Source organism: Eulemur rufifrons, chromosome 24 (assembly GCF_041146395.1).
Source record: "Eulemur rufifrons isolate Redbay chromosome 24, OSU_ERuf_1, whole genome shotgun sequence".
In the NCBI taxonomy this organism is placed as follows: domain Eukaryota; kingdom Metazoa; phylum Chordata; class Mammalia; order Primates; family Lemuridae; genus Eulemur; species Eulemur rufifrons.
Window position 1 is genome coordinate 3,020,293 of NC_091006.1, and position 22,406 is coordinate 3,042,698.

The 22,406-nt window shown below is 47.9% G+C and overlaps 1 protein-coding gene across 1 annotated transcript in view; it reads right to left on the bottom strand.

Annotated features, from left to right (window-relative positions):
- Positions 1–6,828: 6,828 nt before the first annotated feature.
- CEP89 (centrosomal protein 89) overlaps positions 6,829–22,406 on the bottom strand; it is a 53,571-nt gene continuing 37,993 nt past the window's right edge. Inside the window, exons 15-19 of the mRNA XM_069457217.1 lie at positions 16,482–16,649; positions 15,737–15,878; positions 15,252–15,341; positions 13,078–13,247; positions 6,829–8,076 (exon numbers count right to left, since the gene is read on the bottom strand). Coding sequence (XP_069313318.1) covers positions 7,707–8,076; positions 13,078–13,247; positions 15,252–15,341; positions 15,737–15,878; positions 16,482–16,649 — 940 coding nt within the window. The 3' untranslated portion in view covers positions 6,829–7,706. The remainder of the gene's footprint in view (positions 8,077–13,077; positions 13,248–15,251; positions 15,342–15,736; positions 15,879–16,481; positions 16,650–22,406) is intronic.

A 22,406-nucleotide genomic window follows, 5' to 3' on the forward strand; every position in this document is an offset into this window, starting at 1 on the left:
AGTCTGGAATATCTGGATGTGAGCACCCTTTGCCCAGTCAGAGATCTCGGCTTCAGTGATTTCTGGTTCATGGTGAGCATTTCCTAAAGCCGTGCTTCTCACCCGCACACCCACAGGGTGAGTAGTCAACAGTTACCATAGGTTGGGTTTTTGTTCATGGAAAATAATACAGGGCCGAGGCGGGTGGATTGCTCAAGGTCAGGAGTTCGAGACCAGCCTGAGCGAGACCCCGTCTCTACTAAAAATGGAAAGACATTATATGGACAACTAAAAAATCTATATAGAAAAAATTAGCCGGGCATAGTGGCGCATGCCTGTAGTCCCAGCTACTCGGGAGGCTGAGGCAGTAGGATCGCTTAAGCCCAGGAGTCTGAGGTTGCTGTGAGCTAAGCTGACGCCACGGCACTCACTCTAGCCTGGGTAACAAAGTGAGACTCTGTCTCAACAAAAAAAAAAAAAAAAAAAAAAAAAAAAAAAAAAAGAAAATAATACAGATTTGATTTAAAAACCAAAAATTTCCCCAGTTCCTCTTCAAGACTGAAACCATCCTCACGGGGTTAACAGGAATTATTATACATGCCGGGTTCTGGGCAGAAATATCGCTATAATTAAGCGTCAATCAGTGCACTTTGGCCCACTTCCCTGCAACGCCAGTCACAGCACTAGACACTGACAATTGGCGTCCCCATCGTCCTACAGATGGAATCTCTGACGTGAGAATAGTAAGACTTTTGTTTCGGAATTGCTCAAGATGTTGTTCGGATCCCGATTCCAGTGGAAAGGCTGAGGAGGAACCGTGAAGGTTCCCCGTGGAGGAACCGCAGCAGGAGAATGCGGTTTCTTCATCTCCCTGTCCCGAGACTTCACCTGACACTCTCAGACCAATCAACGATCCATTGTCACACCTTGGCCCACTACACGCCAAACCCCATAAAATCCCCAGACTCCTCAGAGAGGTGCATTTGAGGTTTCCTTCTGTCTGCTTGTTCAAGGCCCCACGACTACACCTTTCTCTGCTGCAACCCGGTGTCGCAGTGTATTGGCTTGGTGTGTGCATCTGCATCCTGCTGCGTGCATTGTGCTGCGTGCATTGTGCTGCGTGCATCTACATCCTGCATCGTGCTGCATGCATCCTGCATCCTGCTGCATGCATCTGCATCCTGCATCGTGCTGCGTGCATCCTGCATCCTGCTGTGTGCATTGTGCTGCCTGCATCCTGCATCCTGCATTGTGCTATGTGCATCCTGCATCCTGCATTGTGCTATGTGCATCCTGCATCCTGCATTGTGCTGTGTGCATCTGCATCCTGCCGCGTCCATCCTGCTGCGTGCATCCTGCTGCGTGCATTGTGCTGCATGCATCGTGCTGCATCTGCATCCTGCTGCGTGCATTGTGCTGCATGCACCTGCATCCTGCATCCTGCTGCATACATCGTGCTACATCTGCATCCTGCCACACGCATTGTGCTGCATGCATCTGCATCCTGCTGCATGCATCGTGCTGCATCTGCATTCTGCTGTGTGCATCGTGCTGCATGCATCTGCATCCTGCATCGGGCAAGGGACCTGTTACAGTTACAAGGCCTTTGGCTGACTGTGGACCAGCTCTACTACCACGTGGCTGAGGTTTTACCTCCGTGCAGCCAATTCCCTCTTACAGTTATTTCCTAGGAACCTTCCTACAACTCCATTATTTCTTAAGTTTCTGCTAAAGCTCTTGACCTTCACTCTCAGACTGTGCTTTTATCTGATCACAAAGGTGCTTGCAGTTTAAAGATATTAATGACATCTACATTTTATCTTACGTTTGGTACATATTTAGTTCCTATTGGGGAGGGGAAAGTGGCTCCTTCGGCCCTTCTAGGTTCTTTGGTTGGGCTACGAGTTGACATAAGACAGATTAACAGGAGAAAAACTGTTTCAATCATGTGCACGAGGATGAAAGTCGCATGAAACATGGAGGGCCAGATGATTGACACTCATACAGCATCCTGAACCACAGAAAAGAGCAGGGGATGGGGGTGTCTGTGGGTGGCAGAGACAAGCCATAGGAGGATGCTGGAAGGAAATGCCTGGTGAATAAAGCCTGTCTTCTTGTGCAGATGAGAAGTCTCTCAGGTACTAAAAGTTGCCCGTGAGCAGCCCTCTTCCTGATTTACTAATGAAGATTTCCTTCCTAGACATAAATTTCTTTTATAAAAGGGCAGCTCTTCAGAGCTACTCTTGTGTCTACAGTTTCTCAGAATAAGTAGCTCAAAATATGCCAAAGCCTACGCTGGGTGGTGCACCTGGTCTCCACAGTCATTCTGGGGCCGTGTGTCCTGCACCCCAACATTCCCTTCCCCCATGATGGTTTGCACAGACGCGATGCAGATCCATCTCCCATCGCCTCTGGGCTCCGCCCAGGGAACCTTCTTCTCCATTCACCTTCCTCGTGGCAAAGGCAGGGTCCCTGGCAGACATCCAGGCAAAAGCTGGATCTTCCTTTACCACTTAAAACTTGTTCCAGACCCACCTGCGAGTTTTCAAACTTTTCCCTATGCATTCAGCTCACTCTTATCTTCCTTTCCACGGCTGCCAAAAGTAGCTTGGGCCTTTGGGGGATCCCAAAGACAGATATGACAGGTGTAACCCAGACGTAAGAGGTGTTCACGCCCCCACCTCGATTCCAGTCGCAACTCAGGGTGAGTCAGCAGGGTGTGCAAAGTCCTCCAATGCAAGGACTCACAGTCTGGCCATAAAACAATTAGCAAGGAAAGCAAATTTCAAAACTTATCTATCTAGATCTATATATATCCAAGAACTTAGTCCTCCAATGCAAGGACTCACAGCCTGGCCATAAAACAATTAGCAAGGAAAGCAAATTTCAAAACTTATCTACAATCTAGATCTATATATATCCAAGAACTATGGGAATAGTGTAATTCTGCCTTTGGCCTTTGTCTGTCATTTTTATGTGCTCCAAGTAACACAGTTTTTCACAGATAACCTGCTTGGGGAAACCAGTGCTGTTTCAGAGAATCATCATCTCTTTTTTTCTAAAACAGGACTTCTTCCCATCCTGCTCCCTAAACCCACACCCGAAACTTATCACTGTTCGTTACTGTTGTTCCTTCCTCAACCGCGGCGATCATGCATGAGGAAAAGTCGTGTTAGCTGGTGAGGCTGCACACAGAGGGTTCTGCATAATTAAATATCTTCAATAAAGAGTTACAGTTTTTGGTCATCTTGTTTCTATCTGCCCAGCAGTCACGCTAGTGGGCTACCCACCAACCAAAGAGCCCAACTCCTCCAGCCCTGGGGGAGGGCTCAGGACCCCTGCTCAGGCAAGAGGCCACTCTTTCCCAGGATTTGTATCCTGAGTGGGGAAGTGCAGGGAAGGCTGACGATGTCCACCTCCTGAGACCCCCAAGCTATCCTGGTTTCTGTCCTTCTCAAAACATGGTGGGTAAGCTGGGTGTGGTGGCATGTGCCTGTGGTCCCAGCTGCTTGGGAGGCTGAGGCGGGAGAATCGCTTGAGCCCAGGATTCAAGTCCAGCCTAAGCAATATAGCAAGATTGCATCTCTAAAAAAATTAAATAGGTGGGAGCCACCCAGTGTACAATTCCAAAATATTTCCTTCTTTCCCTTAACATTTCTGTAGTTTCTGTTGCAACCCAACCGTGTGCTCCACACACTACACATGGGCCCTTCATTTTCTATTCTTTTTCTTTTCTTTCTTTTTTTTTTTTTTTTTGAGACAGAGTCTCACTCTGTTGCCCCAGCTAGAGTGCTGTGGCATCAGCCTAGCTCACAGTAACCTCAAACTCCTGGGCTCAAGCGATCCTCCTGCCTCAGCCTCCCGAGTAGCTGGGACTACAGGCATGTGCCACCATGCCCGGCTAATTTTTCTATATATATTTTTAGCTGTCCATATAATTTCTTTCTATTTTTTAGTAGAGACAGGGGTCTTGCTCTTGCTCAGGCTGGTCTCGAACTCCTGAGCTCAAACAATCCGCCCGCCTCAGCCTCCCAGAGTGCTAGGATTACAGGCGTGAGCCACCGCGCCCGGCCAGCCCTTCATTTTCAAAGACTTATTCTTCAGTGAAATACCCAGGCCCCTCCTGAACAGGCGCAGCACGGGTGCTGCTGATGGCCCCAAGGTGGCAGGTGCTCTCACCTCCGTGGCTGCCGGTGCGCCTACTCTCTCGTCTCTACCCCCTTTTCCGAGTGCTCTCATGCGTGGATTGGAAAACCGGGGTCGGGGCACAGAGCACCCAGCACGGGGGCAGGTGCCAGCCCAGCCGTCCGCAGCAGATGTCCTGACCAGCTCCAGGAAGCTGCCGCATGGACTCCCTACCTTTGAAGCCCACCGGTCGGCCCAGCCTGGGTCCTCACCAACTACCTTCGTGCCGCTGTTGGGAGACCATGTAGCTGCACAAGCAGCCCAGCAGCCGCTGCCAGATACGTAAGCTTGGGGAACCGCCTTTTCCCTTCCAACACTCCACCCCACCATGAGAAATGAGTCTGGGGGGCCGTGGACTCTTGGTCCCGAGAAAACCCAGAGGCCAGACCAGCCGCGACACTCCCCTGTTCCCCTCCCAACCGCCAGCTACTCCTTAGCTGCTGACACCGGCCCAGCCGGGATGGAGCAGAGAGGCGCCAAGGGCCTGGTCACGCCGGCCCTCCCTGTCCTGCCACCATGTCGTGGGTGGATGATGTTTCCTCGTCACATGAGGATTCGGAGTTCAGCTCAGCTCCACCCCAAAAGGCGAAGGGCCTCCCTGCTGGAAGGGCCACCCCCCCAGGCCCAGGGAGGGTGCTCCTGAGCCCCCCACGCTGGCGACTGCACCTTTCCCTCCTGCAGACAGTACAGGTGGGTGAGGGGTCCAGGCCCAGTGCCAGCCGAGCTCCGGAAACCAAATGCCAGGGTCCCTTCTCCTTGAATCTCTTGCCTCTCAAAACGTTTGCTGACACCACCAGGTGTTGGTGAGGACAGGGAGCAACCGGAACCCACGCAGCGCTTGTCGGTGTAAAACGACCTAAACGCTTAGGAAAGAGGTCTGGCAATTTCTCTCTTAACTGAGGTGAGGTACCTTTAACACAACATTAACCATTTTAGCCATTTTTGAGTGTACAACTCAGCGTCAGAAGTACATTAAGGACGCTCTCCAGCTCTCACGACAAACACACCCGCGCGCCCGCGCCCCGGCCAGCTCCGGCGGTCCACTCCCCAGGGCTGCTTTCAAATAGCGCCAAAGCCAGCGGGGCTCCTGGGACTCCCCGAGTCAGGTTTTACAGCTGTTTGACTTTGGTCACCTGCAACTTGACCGGGAACTTTCCAGTGCCACAGAAAGCCTCACTGGGCCCAGGGAAGAGCCCAACAGATTGGAAACCGCAGGATGAAATGCTCGCCTGAGCCCTCGCCACCCTTCCCCAGCTCCCGAACCCCGTCCTCTCTACAAGGCCCGGGGCACACCAACCCTCCACCGGCCCCCTAACGGCCTCTAGACCTCTCTGGGAACCTGGCGAGCTCTCTGCGCATCTCAGCCGCCTCCCCTCCCCCCTGCGGCCGGGACACTCAGCTCCTGTGCCCCGCCCCCCCTGCCCTGGCCACAGTGTCGTTCCAGGTCACCGAACTCGCAAAGTACATCTGCACTGTGTGAGAACCGTAAAGCAGAAATGAAAGGATGTTCACTTCTCAAGGGAATAAAATGCTCTCGTAAAAGGCAGAACAAGACAGGGATGTCAAAAGTGGTTGGTTCTCTAGGTAATGACGACAACGGCAATGTCCCCAGTGACAAGCCGGCCCCTGCTCACCAGGCTCGCTGGGCAGCTGCCACCCTTCGGCCTGTCTGCAGATCGCTGGAGAGCTGTGATAACAAAGCTTTGAAATAACGTGAAGGCCGTTTGCTAGGTCCCCTCCTCATGAGATGACACTGTTTTAACTTCTGTTGGGTCTTTCCACCTCTTGTAAAATAAAATTAAATCAGAACAATTTAAATGTTGAACAAGTTTAATAAAATGTAAAAGAACTCAAACCCTTTAGGACGGTAAAGGAAACAAATGTAAAAGAACTAGGATTTTCAGTCTCAACTTTGCACCCAGCAATGGAAGATCACGTGCTAACTTCCATCTGCGACCGAGGAGCGGCGGTGGGGCCGACTCACCCCCGAGACGGCGCAAGCCCTGGCGGGGAGGGCTCTGGGAGGGGTGTGTTTCCAGGGTTCCAGCCCTTCCCTCCCACACTTTAGGGTCCCTTTGAAGAACAGGAATTGATAGTAGGAAAATGTGTGCTCTCTTTGATTCTAACTGATGCTATTCGCTTCTGTGACTATGCTTGCTTTTAGTTGTTTGATAAATATAGTTAATCAGAATGAAAAACAGGGATAAGAGCAAAGGTAACTCCATGATAGGCTAGGCTTCCTGGATGTGAGAAGCCTAGTTCTGCTTTTGTATATATGGCTTGCTGGCTTGGTGCTTAGCGTAAGTGGAGCCCTGGCAGGCTTCACTAAAAGGAAAACAAAGCCCCGGGGAGGTAACCGCAAGTTACTTCCTGATAAAGGGCTGGAGAGTCCAGGAGCCTCCAACCAATTAAGTAGATAAGAAGAGCAAGACATGATCAGCGCATGAACGGCTTGTGCAGGGCGTGTGTTCCCGGTATCGCTTGTAACCAAAAACTGGAAGGTGTGCAACAACAGCCCCCCTCCCCCGTCGGAGACCCTCCTCTTCCCCTGGATGACGTTAACTACAACTGGCGCCAGCGCGAAAAGCCCGAAGCTTAGAGTCAACAAACCAAAAGCCAACTCGATCAGCCACTTCTAAAAAAAGAACAAATAAACTGAAGGAGGATGATGTGCAGACTAGTATGTCTGTGCAGACTAACGTGTCGTGTGAAAACTAGCATACAGAGAAGTATAAAAGCTTAACCTTTACCCCAGGGCGGGGTCCTAGTTCGTGGAGAGGCCACTGCGTTGGTGCTCTGGAATTTGGACCCTAGCTCGGGCTAGCCAATAAACTCCTTTGCCTTTTTGCAGCCTCAGTGACTCTGCTTCTCTGTTCCTGGGGCCGAGGGGAACCGGCTCTAACACCTTGTAGCCCGAAGTCCCTGAGCTCCTGCAGCACACCCAGGGCGTGGCTGTAGGTATCTGGCACTTATGCCGGGAAATCCCAGTAACCAGTCCCGAGAGGCCGGGCTAATTTACCTGAGACGGCACAGAGGGGACACAACACGGGCCCTGGTCTCTCTCCGGGTGGCGGCAGTGAGGCAGGGGCTCCACCTCGGTGCTCCAAGCCAGGGTCTCGTCACAGAGGCGGGGAGCTGTGGCCCCAGAATAAATTACCTCCCCAGGAGGCTAGAGAGGGGTCAGGGCAGAGGGAAGAGCAGGTTTTGTGCAACTTACTGAGCGCCAGCACCTTGGTTTTTACCAAACAAGAAACCACCACCTGGGGCTAGCACACAGCCATCGTCCTGCTGCCACCATCGACGGGTTCCCCCAGCGACCTTCCATCTAACACCAGCACCAGGGTTTGTCCCACCTGTCCCGTCCCTCTGCTGCTTTCCCAGCTGCACGTCTGAGAGCCGGGAGACAGGCCAGCAGGTCACGTGCTAACCTGAGCAATGCGGGTCACAAAGCTAGTCTCAGTGGCCATGTGGCCAGAGAACACGCACTGGCTGAAGATATTTCAGCAACAAAACGTTAAAGGCGGATTAAATGCGGAGACGGCTTATTTCCTCCCCGCCCTGCAGCGCTCGGCGGGCTTCTGCACGTCCTCCTGCCACGGCTGGCTCTCCTCTGGGGGCAAGGGGCTGGCCGGCCCCCGCCTGTGCACGGCAGACCTTTCGGGCTGCGGGGGCCTCTCCTCGGGCTCCTGCGCACTGTGGCAGGCGATGGCAGGAGGCTTTGCATCGCAGTAGCTAAAGTCACAGCCAACCAGCAGGTCTCCCTGAGAGGCGCCGTCGAAGCAGCGGTCCTCCAAAGCTCTGGTGCTGTCCCACATGCCTGTCCTCGCCAGTGTGGCCCGCAGAAGTTCTCGGATTCTTCGGTTTTCCTTGGAGGCAGACTCCCAAATAACTTCAAGTTCACCTTCCATTTCTCTGAAAGCAATAAACGAAGCAAAGGAAAAGTTTAAAATAGCACAATTTAAAAAATACTTATACAGTAAGAACTCAAGGGAAAGAATGCCAACATCGGAGAACGACAGCCCATTGCGTCTGGGTTCTGAAGCAGAGACTCCCACGTGGAATGAAACGCCCAGCTGCCCTGGAAACAGGAAGAAACACAAAGGCACGGGCTGCAAAAGGATCTCCTGCCTTCCGCCTCTGAGTCTGCCTTTTCCTTCACTTTGGCTTCCGTGACACAGCCTCTGCTCTCCAAAGAACGAACAAGCGCACGTACAGTAACGAGACACAGCGACCGCACCGCTGACCTAGGCCAGTCGGACGCCGGAGCACACTGGCCTGGCTGCGGGTGTCCACACAGCGTGGGCCCTGTAGGCCTCTCCTGTGTCCTCTCTGCCTGTCCCCACTGCGACCCGGCCAACATCAGGGACCATCCACAGAGCCACTGATGGGCCCAGACATAAAGAGCGAGTTGGGGGTGAGGGGGGGAGTCAAAACTGACGACACGCAGGAGACTGGCCTGGACCGGGCGCCAGGAGGGTGAGTGCCCGGAGGGAAGGAAGCTCGTGAGAAACAGAGAGGGCAGCCAAGCAGCATTTCCCGAGCAAGGACTCGGTGCCAGGTGCCAGAGGAGGGTGCTGCAGGGTGCAGGGGGGACAAAGGTATCCACGTCCTCACAGGGCGGTGGCCCATTGGGGTAACAGACCAGGACACCAGCCACCACCCTATAGGGAGGGAACGCGGGGAGAACACAGCACCTCTGCCCGGGGGTGTAGGCCTCGTCCAGGGTGGCAGGGCTGGAGAGGCCAGCGTCTTCACAGACACTACCAGATGGTTCTGGAAAATGTTAGAAACTGGATTAGCAGGTGGATGTGGCACCACCGTTTAAAGAGCAGGACGCTGAAGGTCAGCGAGGCCAGGGACGTGCTCGCTTGTGCAGGGTCACTTTTCTCGTGAACAGCTGCTTCCTTCCCAGGCCCACCATGTCCACTAAGTGTTGGAGACAATTTAATTAGACCAGGTCTAAAAAATCCCCAGACCTCTATTTTCTGGCATAAGTCACCCATGTATCTGATAAATCACAATAAACATGTTTAAATGTATGGCTGAACTCAACAGGAAGAATACGAAATCTCGAAGGGTAGGAAAAACTGAAGACTAACTGAAGCTGAAGAGGTAGGCAAACAAAATCACGGTATTTCTTTGAGGGCAAAAGCTAACGCCAAAAACGCACATTGTTATAGGACAGGGAGTAGGTCTGGGGCCCACGCAAATTAAGAGTGACAGAAAATCTCAGGGCCCACTTATATCCAGGTTTCTCTTCTTAGAAACACTGAACGGTGTGTCCCAGACGCAGGCAGGTAAGTGGAGGTACGTGAAGGACTCTCAAAGAAAGGATGCGTGGGTGAAAAATCTGCATATCTTCAAAAGAAACCTGCTCTGAAAGGCTGAGTCTCCCGGCGGACTGCAGCCCCCAGCCTGTTTCCAAATGGATCTAGAGTTTGAATCTACACTATTTCCTAGGATGGGCATCCTCAGGCCCTGCCTGGAGTGAATCAAGAGTTAAAAGAAGCCAGGTGTGGTGGTGCACACCTGTAGTCCCAGCTACCGGGAAGGCTGAGGGGGGAGGATCACTTGAGCACAGGAGTTTGAGGCTGTAGTACACTATGATTGCACCTATGAACAGCCACTTCACTCCAGCCTGAACAACATATCGAGACCCCGCGTCTTAGAAAAAAAATTTTTTTTAAAAAGGAGAGAGACATTTTTGAGACAATTAGGGAAAAAAAATTCAAAGAATGAGTTAAATAGTACAATAGACATAGCTGAAAAGAGAATTAGTAAACTGGAATATTGAGCAGAAGAAATTATCTAGAATGCAGTTTATAAAAATTTATTAATTGCCTCACAGATGGAATGGAAAGTAAAAAGAGAAAAAGAAAAATATATTAAGTTGTTTTGAATGTAATGGAATCATAGATATATTTTTTAAAGTCTTCTTATATTTTTTAAAAAGAATTACTATAACCTATTTTAAAAATTAGTAATAAAATTAACTTGGCTCCAGGTTAGAAATGTTCTTTGGTACCAAAGAGAAACAAATACAAATCTTCTCTGGAGAAAAACATCCTTAACCCAGGCCCTAAGGATCCCACTGATTAAATTCAACCAAATATGTGTTAACAGTAAAAAATTATTGTATAGAGAAGGAAATAGCTGCACAGAACAAAAGTCAACAAAACTAGATCTAAGCACCCCCAAATTTCAGATATTTGAATTATCATACAATTGTGAATAAAATATTAAAAGAAATAAAAGATGTATTAAAAATAATCAAAGATCAAGAACTTATTTTAAAAAATGACTAGGTAGATTTTCAAAAGAACCAAAGGAACTTCTGAAAATGAAATATACAGTTGTTGAAATAAAAAACTCAGCTGTGTGCAGTGGGCTCATGCCTGTAATTCTAGCACTTTGGGAGGCTGAGACAGGAGGATGGCTTGAGGCCAGGAGTTTGAGACCAGCCTGGGCAACATAGCAAGACTCTATATCTACAAAAGAATAAAAAAATTAGCTGAGCATGATGACACATGACTGAGTAGCCTCTTGGCTACTCAGGAGGCTGAGGTGGGAGGATCGCTTGAGCCCAGGAGGAGTTCAAGGTTACAGTGAGCTGTGATCAGGCCACTGTGCTCCAGCCTGTGTGACAGAGTGAGACCCTGTTTCAAAAAAAAAAAAAAAAACAAAGTATAAGACTAAATGGCTGGATTAAACAGAACTAAACACAGATGAAGTGAGAATAAACAGGAATACTGAGCAAAATAAATTACTCAGAATATAGACCAGAAAGATAAAGAAATGGGAAATTTGAAAGATAAGGCATGTGGAAGATTCAATGAGAAAGTCTAACATTCATTAATCTGAGTTCTAGAAGGAAATTTAGAAAGAATGTGAGGAAAGTTATGTTTTTAACAGATGATGAGGAGGGGTATGAAAAAAGGGATAATGACTGAGAAATTTCTAGAACTAATGAAAGACAATAAAATAAAATCACAGATACAGAGTTTAATTTATACCAAGTAGATAAATTAAAAGGACCCCCTAGGCCGGGCGCGGTGGCTCACGCCTGTAATCCTAGCACTCTGGGAGGCCGAGGCGGGTGGATCGCTCAAGGTCAGGAGTTCGAGACCAGCCTGAGCAAGAGTGAGACCCCGTCTCTACTAAAAATAGAAAGAAATTATATGGACAACTAAAAATATATATATAGAAAAATTAGCCGGGCATAGTGGCGCATGCCTGTAGTCCCAGCTACTCGGGAGGCTGAGGCAGGAGGATCGCTTGAGCCCAAGAGTTTGAGGTTGCTGTGAGCTAGGCTGACGCCACGGCACTCACTCTAGCCTGGGCAACAAAGTGAGACTCTGTCTCAAAAAAAAAAAAAAAAAAGAACCCCCTAGTTAAGCACATAACAACAAAACTGCACAATACAAAAGACAGAGGGAATCTTAAAAGAGGCAAGAGAAGAGACGAACCACCTGTTTTTAAAAATACCAAAAGGCTTCCGACAGCAACAATGGAACGAGAAGAGAATGAAATACGCTGAGAGAAAATGACTATATCAAGGTAGAATTCTGTACCCAGCAAAAATCAACACTTACCTTCTGGAGCTAAAAATTAATGATATAAAATAGACCTTTGTTTTCCACTTTCATATATATCTAGACGTTGCGACACTAGACAATAACACCATATAAACAGAGCTTGCACATGGACAGAGAAATATAGAGATGCTGACCACATTTAGATTTTTTTTATTTCTTAGAGAGAGGGTCTTATTCTGTCACCCATACTGGTCTCGAACTCTTGGCTTCAAGCGATCTCCCATCTCGGCCTCCCCAAAGTGCTGGGATTACAAGGGTGAGCCACTGTGCTCAGCCAAACTTAGATTTTTAAAATGTTAAATATCTATGGTGAAACGTCAAGGGTAATCACTAAAAGAAGAGAAACAGAATGTACAGCTTTCAAACCATTAGAGGGCAAAAAATGAAAAAAAGGAGAAAGTGAAAAAGTTTATTATTGAAATCCTAAACTTCCCATCTGGCAAGAAGCTTGGTATTGGCCCAACTTTTTACAAAGTCATCAGTTGTGGTGGTAGGGACTTCTGTGACTACGAAACCCGTGTTAGGGACGAGTTCATTTGCCTGGCATCGAGAAGAATCCGGCTGACGGGAAACAAAGACATGTGCGTTTTGCACGGCATCAGACGCGCTTATTGTTCTGTAACTTGAAGAACATTACATTCAAGAAGTACTATGGGTCTTCTGCAGGCGTCGGTTTAGATTCCAGTCTATCCAAGACAACACGCCATTGTGAAAAGGCCGACTGCAGTGTGAAACCCAAACAATGTGAGAGGACCAAGTTCACCTTCATAGAGCACACGACAGTCCCCTGCATTGTCAGCGCACTGCAATACTGCCTCTACCTCGTCGGAAGGACACAGGTGTGACTAAGATAACAGCTTAGAGCCACCATCCACAGAGAACATACCGCACCACAAATGCGTCACTATCACGCTACAAGAAGGGAATGAACGATCAGAGACTTGAACGTTCTAAGAAATTAAGAAACAGTAGCAGAAATAAAACATGTCATCAAAGATCAATAAAACCTCCCAAGAAAATGAAATGAAAGAAAAATATTAGAGAGCTATAAAAGAGTAGAAAACTGGGAAAGTCGTTTAGAGGACCGGACTGACTGAGGAAGCCCGATTCAAACAGAAATTTTTTAAAAAGAGAATAAAGAAAATAAAGAGCAAATAAAATCAAGACCAATATTAACTTCGGATAAAACTAAAATGTAAACACAAAATCAAACAATCAAACAAAACAGGCCCAGAGGGTTTTACCAGAAAATCCCATCAAGCATTCAAAACCCAAAGCATCCTGCAGGCCAGCGTCCTGCGGGCTGGGGCGGCCCCACCTCTTCTGCCGCAGCGCCTCGTCCAGGCCGTCCTGCTGGTCCCTGAGCATCTGGTGGAGGCGCCTCATCTCCTGCAGGTACTGGGCCGTCCTGCCAGCAAAGTCCTCCTGTTGCTCCACCAGACGGTGGCTGATGTCACCCAGCTTCAGTGCTGTCTTCTTCTTATATCCCTGGGGGAGGGGGTGGGATGGGTGAGCAGGGGACCCCGCCTGCAGGTGGCTGGCGCCTCCTGGCCCTGTTCTCACCCGCCGCCTGCACCGCCACGGCCCACGAGTAAGGCCCAGGCCAGTCTGATCTGGGAGGGCAAGTTTGGCTCATAAAGGTCATAAAAGGTGAGGAAAGAATTTTAAGTGTAATAAAACCGATTTCTAACTTTTATTATGTCTGGGTTTTTATATGCCACAAATAAAATAACATAAAATGTCACCACCACGGAACACACTGGATGACACTGCAAGTCACTCCTACCGCTGGCAGCCACAAGACAAATGCCTCAAGCGTTCTGAGTGCAGCACCTTCCCCGAGCAAAGGAGCCCTTTCCTCGGGAACGCCGTGCCCAAACGCCCACATTTAAGAGTAAGAGCGGAGCTGCTCTGGTCCACAGAGGGAAGGGGTACCCTGACCACAGAGCGCTGCCCATTATAAATGATGATGATGATGGTCTGGTGGGTGAGTCAGCCTTCCCCGGGGTAGCCCAGAATCCACACTGCGGTGCTCACAGACGCTGCATGTAGCAGACCCTGCTAAGAAACCAGATCACGGGGCCGGGTGCAGTGGCTCACGCCTGTAATCCTAGCACCCTGGGAGGCCGAGGCAGGAGGATTGCTCAAGGTCGGGAGTTCGAGACCGGCCTGAGCAAGAGCGAGACCCCCGTCTCTACTAAAAAAAAATAGAAAAAAATTAGCTGAACTAAAAAATATATATAGAAAAAAAATTAGCCGGGCATGGTGGCACATGCCTGTAGTCCCAGCTACTCGGGAGGCTGAAGCAGGAGGATCGCTTAAGCCCAGGAGTTTGAGGTTGCTGTGAGCTAGGCTGATGCCATGGCACTCTAGCCCGGGCAACAGAGCGAGACTCCAACTCAAAAAAAAGAAAAAGACACCAAATCACACCGCTGGCAGCATTGCTGCCTGCACCACCTGAAAATCAAGACCTACAAGGCAATGCAGCTTGCAAAAACTTGATACCTGTACTACTTAAGAAATATCTAGGAAACACAGATAAATACAGGAAAATACGCATTAGGACACTATTTGGATCAGAACAATTTTAAGTTAAATTTTGTTGCCTATAACTTTTTAAAAAATAAATACTTCAGGACTAAAACTTACGTTCCCTAAAACAAAACAAATTCACAACATGCATTTACTCATATGTATGCACCATTAACCTCACACAGTACCATGCACACGAGCCAGCCAGTGTTTAGTTTTTCTTAGTTTGTGAATTTTCCAACGTGTTAAACCCCATCAATCTACTTCTCCACTCCAAGGCCCTTTAGTTATGGTTCTACACATACAGACCTGAGGCTACAGGTCCTGGGTCTTGTTCTACATGCGTGGAGCAGCGTGTCCTCACAGCACCTACCCTCCACGGTCCCCAGTTCCTCGCCCTCCCCCGGGGCCTCCAGCCTGCTGTCACCTCCCTGCCCCAAGCCCCACCCTGCCTGCCCCTCCAGGCGGAAACCAGTGCGGCTGGGGGCCCTGGCTGCAGGCTGGCAGGACTCAGCCTGCAGGGAGGTGAAGCGAGGGGTGGTCTGGGGCAGGAGAGGAGGTAGGATGACAATGGCTTCCCGTGGGCAGAGACACCGGAGGTGCAAGCAGGATTGAAGCAAGAGAGGGAGCAGATCGAGGCTGCTCTCTAACACAGACAAACAGGCGTGGGCGTGGCGAGAAAGCCCGGACGCTAACCTAAGGACGGGCCCTGGAGATTTTCCCATCGCTTCCTTTTTCCCCCTAAGAAACAGCGACACAGTATTTTATTGTGCAGATGAATAAAGGTTCATTGAATGCGTTGAGAGGTGCTACTCCTGCCAGCCAAACTTACACTGCTTTATTCTGTGGATGATTAGTGACATATGCATGCAAAATGTGTCGTTTTCTTAAACACAGAAATCTACACCACTAACGCTGTTTCCATCGGAAAATGCAATCTCTGAGGCTGTGACCACTTACCTTAACTTTTTCCTCCAACCTTCCCAAGCGAATATTGCCTTTTATGATTTTGTTGATAACTCCATGCTTCTCACTTTCTAAACATTTAGCCTAACGAGAAAGGTGAAAAAAATAAATGGGCTCTCAGTTTTATCGAAAAATTAAAATACATTCTTTCTTTCCCATAATAAAATATCAAGCAATAGGCCAGGCGCAATGGCTCATGCCTATAATCCTATCACTTGGGGAGGCTGAGGCAGATCGCTTGAGGCCAGGAGTTCAAGACTAGCCTGACCAAGAGCGAGCCCCCATTTCTACAGAAAATAGGAAAATTAGCTAGGCGTGCCCAGCCACTGGGGAGGCTAAGGCAAGAGGATCGCTTGAGCCCAGGAGTTTGAGACTAGCCTGGGCAGCATAGTGAGACCTCATTTCAAAAGGAAATTCTCTTGAAATCATGCTAGCACATTAACTTGCAGTTTACTTGACGCAACTTTCAGGAGACTCACCAAGTGCATCAGACTGTCCCGTTCCTGGGTTACGTTCTCGGCCAGACCAACAAGGTTCGCCAAGTACAGGTGAGCAGACATCTCGTTCCCCATGGCTTTCTCCACCTGCTTTTTGAGGACATCAATTTTCTTTTGAGATCTCCTAGAGTTGCCCCAAATGGTGGAATAGAAAACTTATTAGCCTCATGACTAGATCACAGTGAATATCTGTATTACAAAAACAGCAAGTATGTTAGTGTCTAAATGTTATTCTTCAGCAACCTAAATCTTCTATTACGTTTCAAGGTGAGAAGAGGTAAGTGAATTTAATTTGAAACCAAGCATAAGTATTGACTCCAAATCAAGTTAACAGGAGTCACAAAATGCCTAACAATGAATAGGATAATTAAATATTGTTCTGTTAACTTTTTGGCTCATGTTCTAAAAGACACTTTTGAAAAAGAGATCTAGTCATCCCATAGTAGAATTCTGGGAAGTGATTAGGAAAGAACTTCCAGCACTTCGAGCCTTACGGTCGTCATACGACGATCGACCACATTTCAACTATTGACTTGAGAAATGCCAGTTGGTCGATAGAAAAGCTTACACTGCACTTATGTTCTGATAGCCAATAATTTCGATTACCCTTTTCCACGTTATAGCCACTGTTAGGAAAAGAAGAGATGAAGGAAATGAAATGGAATAGCCTTTGGTCGTCTTTTTTTAAACTGTTGGGGAAAAAAACAAGGGAAAAAAATATATAAACCTATTTATTTTCTGGGCCCTTTCAAGTTCAGCTTCCAGCGCTTTGATTTTCACTGTCAGATTGTTCTTCTCTAAAAGCAGGCTCTTCCTCTGCACTTGTAGGACCGTCAGCTCCTCCACCAGCTCCTCCATCTCCGCACTTCGTGTCTCTTCTTCCTTCTGTAACCGGCTGAAGGACAGAGAGACATTACCGGCACGCAGGCAGCACGCGGAGGCTGAAATGAGGCAGCCACTGCCAGACGAGGGACACACAGCCAGGCCTCCAGCCCCGGGGTGGTCACTGGAAGGTCTCTGTGGAAACCTCTCGCCATCCCCAGCCCTGGGGGACAGGAGGCAGGGCGTGGCTGGGAACACACTTCTTTGCTAGTCATAATCTAACTCCTTTTCTGGCCCACAGTTTTTGCTTATGTCTGTGTATATATGCTTATTTTTACCCTATTCCTTCCAGAAAAAAAAATCTAAGACAGCTCAATGTTTTACACGGTTATAATTGCTAGCAAAAAAAAAATCCTACTGTTGAAACAAATTTTATTTCATGATAAAGTCATTATAAATGCATGTTTTATGGTAAAAGCAACAAAGAACAAAGGGGGCACTTGTTTTGCTGCACACGAGCTTGAGTGTCGTCAAATGCGCAGAGAGAGCAGCTCGGGGACGGGGCACCCTTGTCACGCACTGCAGGAAAACACGACACGGTGTGATTCTAAGGGCGGTCTGCCCACTGTAACTTAAAAATACATAAAATCCAGAATTCATTTCTTTCACTGAAAACTAATTTAACTATTATCTTATTGGATAAATTGCTGACCTGGATTAAGAATAAAGGGATAAAGAAGAATGTGGACTTCTGCTTCCAACCCAGGTAGGTTACAGAGACCAGATTTACCCTGCAGCTAAAAAGCAGGCAAAACATAATAAACAACAGTCTTCAGACTTTGGACAACAGGCAGTGCAGGACTGTGATCCCTGAGAGAAAAACAAGGCGCTACGACCGCCCCGCCTGACTGCCCGGCCGGAGGGGAAGCCCAAGCAGAAGCGCAGGCCTGCTGCGCCGAGTCCGAGACGAGGCCAGGGCGGTTAAGGTAGCTGCAATTTCGAGGGCAGAGAGGAGGGAGTTTCCCAGAGGGGGAAAGTTCGAGAGAGCTGTAGGGGTCACCTAAGTCTTCAGCTGAGCCCCGGTCTGTACACGGTGAGAAGAAACTGCCCGAGGCTAAGGAAAGAAACACCAGGAATCAGTAGGCGGGACAATTCCTGACATTCACGAAGGACAGGAAATAGTGCATGAGCCCACCAGTCAGAATGGCAGGGCCTACACTGCAAGGGACACGGCACAGAAGCCTCATGAGAGTGCTACTGCCTCAGCAGTGGGGCTAACGGAGCCCCAGATGAAGGTCGTGGCCACCCCAACAAAAGTCAGCTTTGAAAGAACACAACTATTCTCCAGTAACTCAAGCATGAATCAGAACAAAATCCGACATTATTTAAAGCAATGCAGTAAACCTAACAAAGTCTGCACTACTCGGCACCCCGCCAAGCATGGGACTAAGCCATAAAATACGATTCGTGGTCTGGAGAGAAAAGAAATCAACAGAACAGACCCAGAAGCAAGAGACGATGGCGCTGGCAGACAAAGGTTTCTAAACAGCTATTACAGATGTGTTCCACATAGTCGAGAAAGTACAGAAAAAGGGCAATGATGAGGGCAGAAATGGAAAATATAAAAAAGACCAAAATGGATCTCACAGAGACGGAAGACAACAGTGTGTGGAGTGAGCCATACATTGGGTGGAAACAGCAGCAGGTGAGACTGCAGGGAAGATCAGTGAATTTGAAGACGGTGACAGAAACCACCCAGTGAAGAAGGCGCGGAGAGGAGCAAGAGTGGGGAAGGACCTCGCGGAGAGCACCAGTGGCCCCCGGGACAGTATCAAGCAGTCCCAGGAGGAGAGGTGAGAGAGGGGAAGATAGAAGAGAATATTAAAGAAAGAATAGCTGCAATATTTCCAAATTTGATGAAAAACATAAACCCACAGCCTCAAGAAGTTCAGTGAACCTCAAGCAGACTAAAGAAACCACGTCAAGACACATCCTAATTAAACTGCTGACAACCAGCGACAAAGAAAGTATCTTAAAAGCAGCCTCAGAGAAACACACATTACCTTGAGAGTAACAAAGATAACAGTGGCAGATTTTCATCAGAAACAACACAGGTCAGAAGACAATGAAGAACATCTTTGAACCCAAAAACCTGTCGGCTTGGATTTCTTTACCCAGCGTCTTATTGCTGTGGTCCCCAACCCCCGGGCCGCGGACGGTACAGTTCCGGGTACAGTTCCGTGGCCTGTTAGGAACCAGGCCGCACAGCAGGAGCTGAGCGAAGCTTCATCCGTATTTACAGCCGCTCCCCAGTGCTTGCATCACTGCACAAGCTCCGCCTCCTCTCAGATAGGAGAGGACCCTACTGTAAACCCGCGCGTGGAGGGACCTAGGCCGCGGCTGCATATGAGAATCTAATGCCTGGTGACCCGAGGTGGAGCTGAGGCGGTGATGCTGGCGCTGGGGAGCGGCTGCAGATACAGACCATCATCAGCAGAGAGGTCTGACTGCACAATACACTTAATGTGCTCGAATCATCCCCAGACCATCTCCCTGCAGTCCATGGAAAAACTGTCTTCCATGAAATGGGTCCCTGGTGCCCAAAAGGTTGGGGACCACTGTTTTATTGTCTTATCAATAACATTTTATAATTTTCCCAACAGAAGTACTGTAAACCTTAATATTCCTCCCTATTTGTGATGCTTTATAAATGGTTCCTTCCGTCTTTTCAAAACATCATTTTCTACATATTTGTTCCGACAAACATATATAATTTTTATAATTTTTTGGTTTCCAACAATTTCGCTAAAATCCCTTATTTCTAATGATTTGTGTATTTTTCTCCACATAGAATTACATCATTTATGAATAATGACACTATTATTTCCTTCTTTCCAGAGCGTCCAGTTTTCCTTTTTCCTGCCACGTGTGCTGGTCCTCACTTAGTAACCGGTGCTGATGTTCCGACACGGCGTCACCGGACACACTCGCACTGTTCCCGTCGCACAGGAAAGTGCTCACATTGCACCGTTTACTGCGATATTTACTGCAGCTTTATTTTTTAACAGAACCATTGAGGAAGTTCTCATCTACTCCTAATACTTTCTTTTTTTAATCTAGATTCCTGAATGAAAATGAAAAGTAATTTTCCTTTCTTACACTGTCACCGTTTGGTTTGGTATCGGGCTGTATTGGCCTCACTAACGAGTGAGGGAGTGTTCATTCTCTGTTCTCCAGGAGGGTTTACCTAAGACTAGGACTGCTTCTCCCTTGAATATCTGTAGAACTCCCTGGCGAAGGTATCTAGGCCAGTAGTTTTCTTCAAGGGAAGATACTTTGATGATTAAAGGAATATTCAGGGTATTTTTTCTTCGTGAGTTAGTTTTGGCAAGTTGTATTCTTCAAGGAATTTGACTATTTCATCTAAATTTCCAAATGTATTGACATGAGGTTATTTCTAGATGCACACAAATGTAAACATCTACTTGGTGAACTGAGCCTTTTATCTTTATGAAATGAATTCACCCTCTGCTCAGCAGTGTTTTTTACCAGACGTCTGTCAGAGATTAAAGTTTATCACCTGTCTTTGGGTTTGCACTTGAGCAGTATAGCTTTTCCCGCCCTTTGACTTTTGACCTTTCTGTATATCTTTATGATTGAGATATACATCTCAGAGACAACACAGACGTTGCTTTTTTATTTTATCCGGTCTGACAATCTTTGCCTTTTAACTGGAGTGTTTAGTCTATTTAGCGTATCTACTACGGATACATTTGGCTTTACATCTAACATTTTGCGTTGTCTATTTTTCTACTTGTCTACCTTACATTTTCCTTCCTTTTCTTGCCCTCATTTGGATTATTTTTTGAGATCATTCCTTTTTCCCCTATACTAGTCTAGAAGTTATATACATTCTGTTTCCAGAAGCTTCATCATGCATATTTTCAAATTATAAAATTAACCAACACGTTCATCCTCTTCTGAATGACACAAAGACTTTACTCCATTACCCTCTCCCTGATTATATGCTGTTGTGCATTTTAAGTCTGTATTTTTAAACCCTCAAAGATATCATTGTTGTTTTACAAAATCAATGTTCACAGACATTTATCCACGTATTACCACTGTCTTTTACTTCCTTCTTGCTTCTCAGACATCCCTCCTTGAATCATTTTTCTGTCCCAAAACATATACTCTTTTAGAATTGCCTTTAACGTAGGCCTGCTAGTGGTGACTCTCAGTTTAAACTGGGTTTGAAAATAGCCTTAATTTGCCTTCATTCCTGAAAGGTATTTTGTCTGGTAATACAATTCTAGGTTGTCAGGGGTGTTCTCTGTTTTCTAGCACACTGAAATGAATATTCAGTGCCTACAGCGTCCCCTGTCATTGTGGAGCACCCAGTTGTCACTGCAGTTGCACTGGGAAGGTCTGGGTGTGACTTTCTTTTCATTTCCCTGTTCGGGCTTGTGCTGTCGTCTGCCTTCAGCTGGGAAAGGTCTTCAGCCGTCCCCTCCCTGACTCCTCCCCATCACACAGACCCCTGCATCGCACACGCCTCCGGTCTGCAGACCGCCCCCCGTCAGCCCGCGTGCCTGCTTCTCACCTAGCTTTCAGCTCACAGACTCCCACTCCGGCTTCGTCTCTTCTACAGGTAAGCCCACCCACTGAATTCTTGATGTTGGTTATTGTATTTTTCAGTTCTAAAAATTCTATTTCTTTTTCAAACTCGCTATGTCACATTTTGTAGTTCCCTGAAGAAGTTTCTCTTTTACTTCTTTAAGCAGAACAGTCACCCGTTGTTTTACCTCTTTGTCAGCTAATTCTAACACCTGGACTTCATTTGCATATTATTTCTGCTGGCCCCCAGGCACTGTCTGGCTTTCGGTGTGTCCTGAAAACTATATTTGAACACTTATTTCCAGGAGTCATTAGAGATCTGTAAGAAAGGGAGGGGCCTTCCTTCAGGGAGCCTTTTCCTGTGCTCCCGGTCCCGGCCTGTGGTCTCCCGAATCTGCAGCAACATGTACCCAGCGCCGGACCACGAGGACTGGGTTACTGCTGGTTCGCCTCACCCTGAGGACGTAGCCCTTTGAAGTCCCAGCTCATTTGCTTGCAGACGATTTGGGACTGTCTCATCGTTCTTGGTTGACCGGTATTTCATTAGGACATGTCTAGGAGTGTGTGGGGTCTGGGGTCTGGGGTCTTTTCAATGTGGTCTTTGGAGTTCTGGAAACGCCCTCCAGCTGTCAACTTCTTCCTCTCCATGGTCTTAAACCTCTTCTGAGATTCCTGATGTCTGAGGTTGGCCCTCCTGGACGGGGCCTCCATTTCTATTACCTTTTCCCTCCATTTCCCAATTGGTATTTTCCTTATGTTCTGGGATAATCTTCAATTTTTTTTTTTGAGACAGAGTCTCACTCTGTTGCCCTGGCCAGAGTGCCGTGGCGTCAGCCTAGCTCACAGCAACCTCACACTCCTGGGCTCCAGCGATCCTCCTGCCTCAGCCTCCCAGAGTGCTGGGACTACAGGTGTAATGGCCATTTCTCCAATTGCCTTTGCCATTAGTAAGTTCCTTTCGAATTTTTTATGCCTTTTCTACTTATACCTGGGAGGCTATTAGAATCATCATGCATCACTTCACGATGGGGGTATGTTCTGAGCAACACATCATTAGGTGATTTTGTCACTGTACGAACATAATAGAGTGTACTCACGCAAACCCAGATGGTATAGCCTGCTACACACCCAGGTTATGAGGTACAGCCTACTGCTCCTGGGCTACAAATCTGTAAAACGTTACTGTACTGAATACTGCAGGCAACTGTAACAC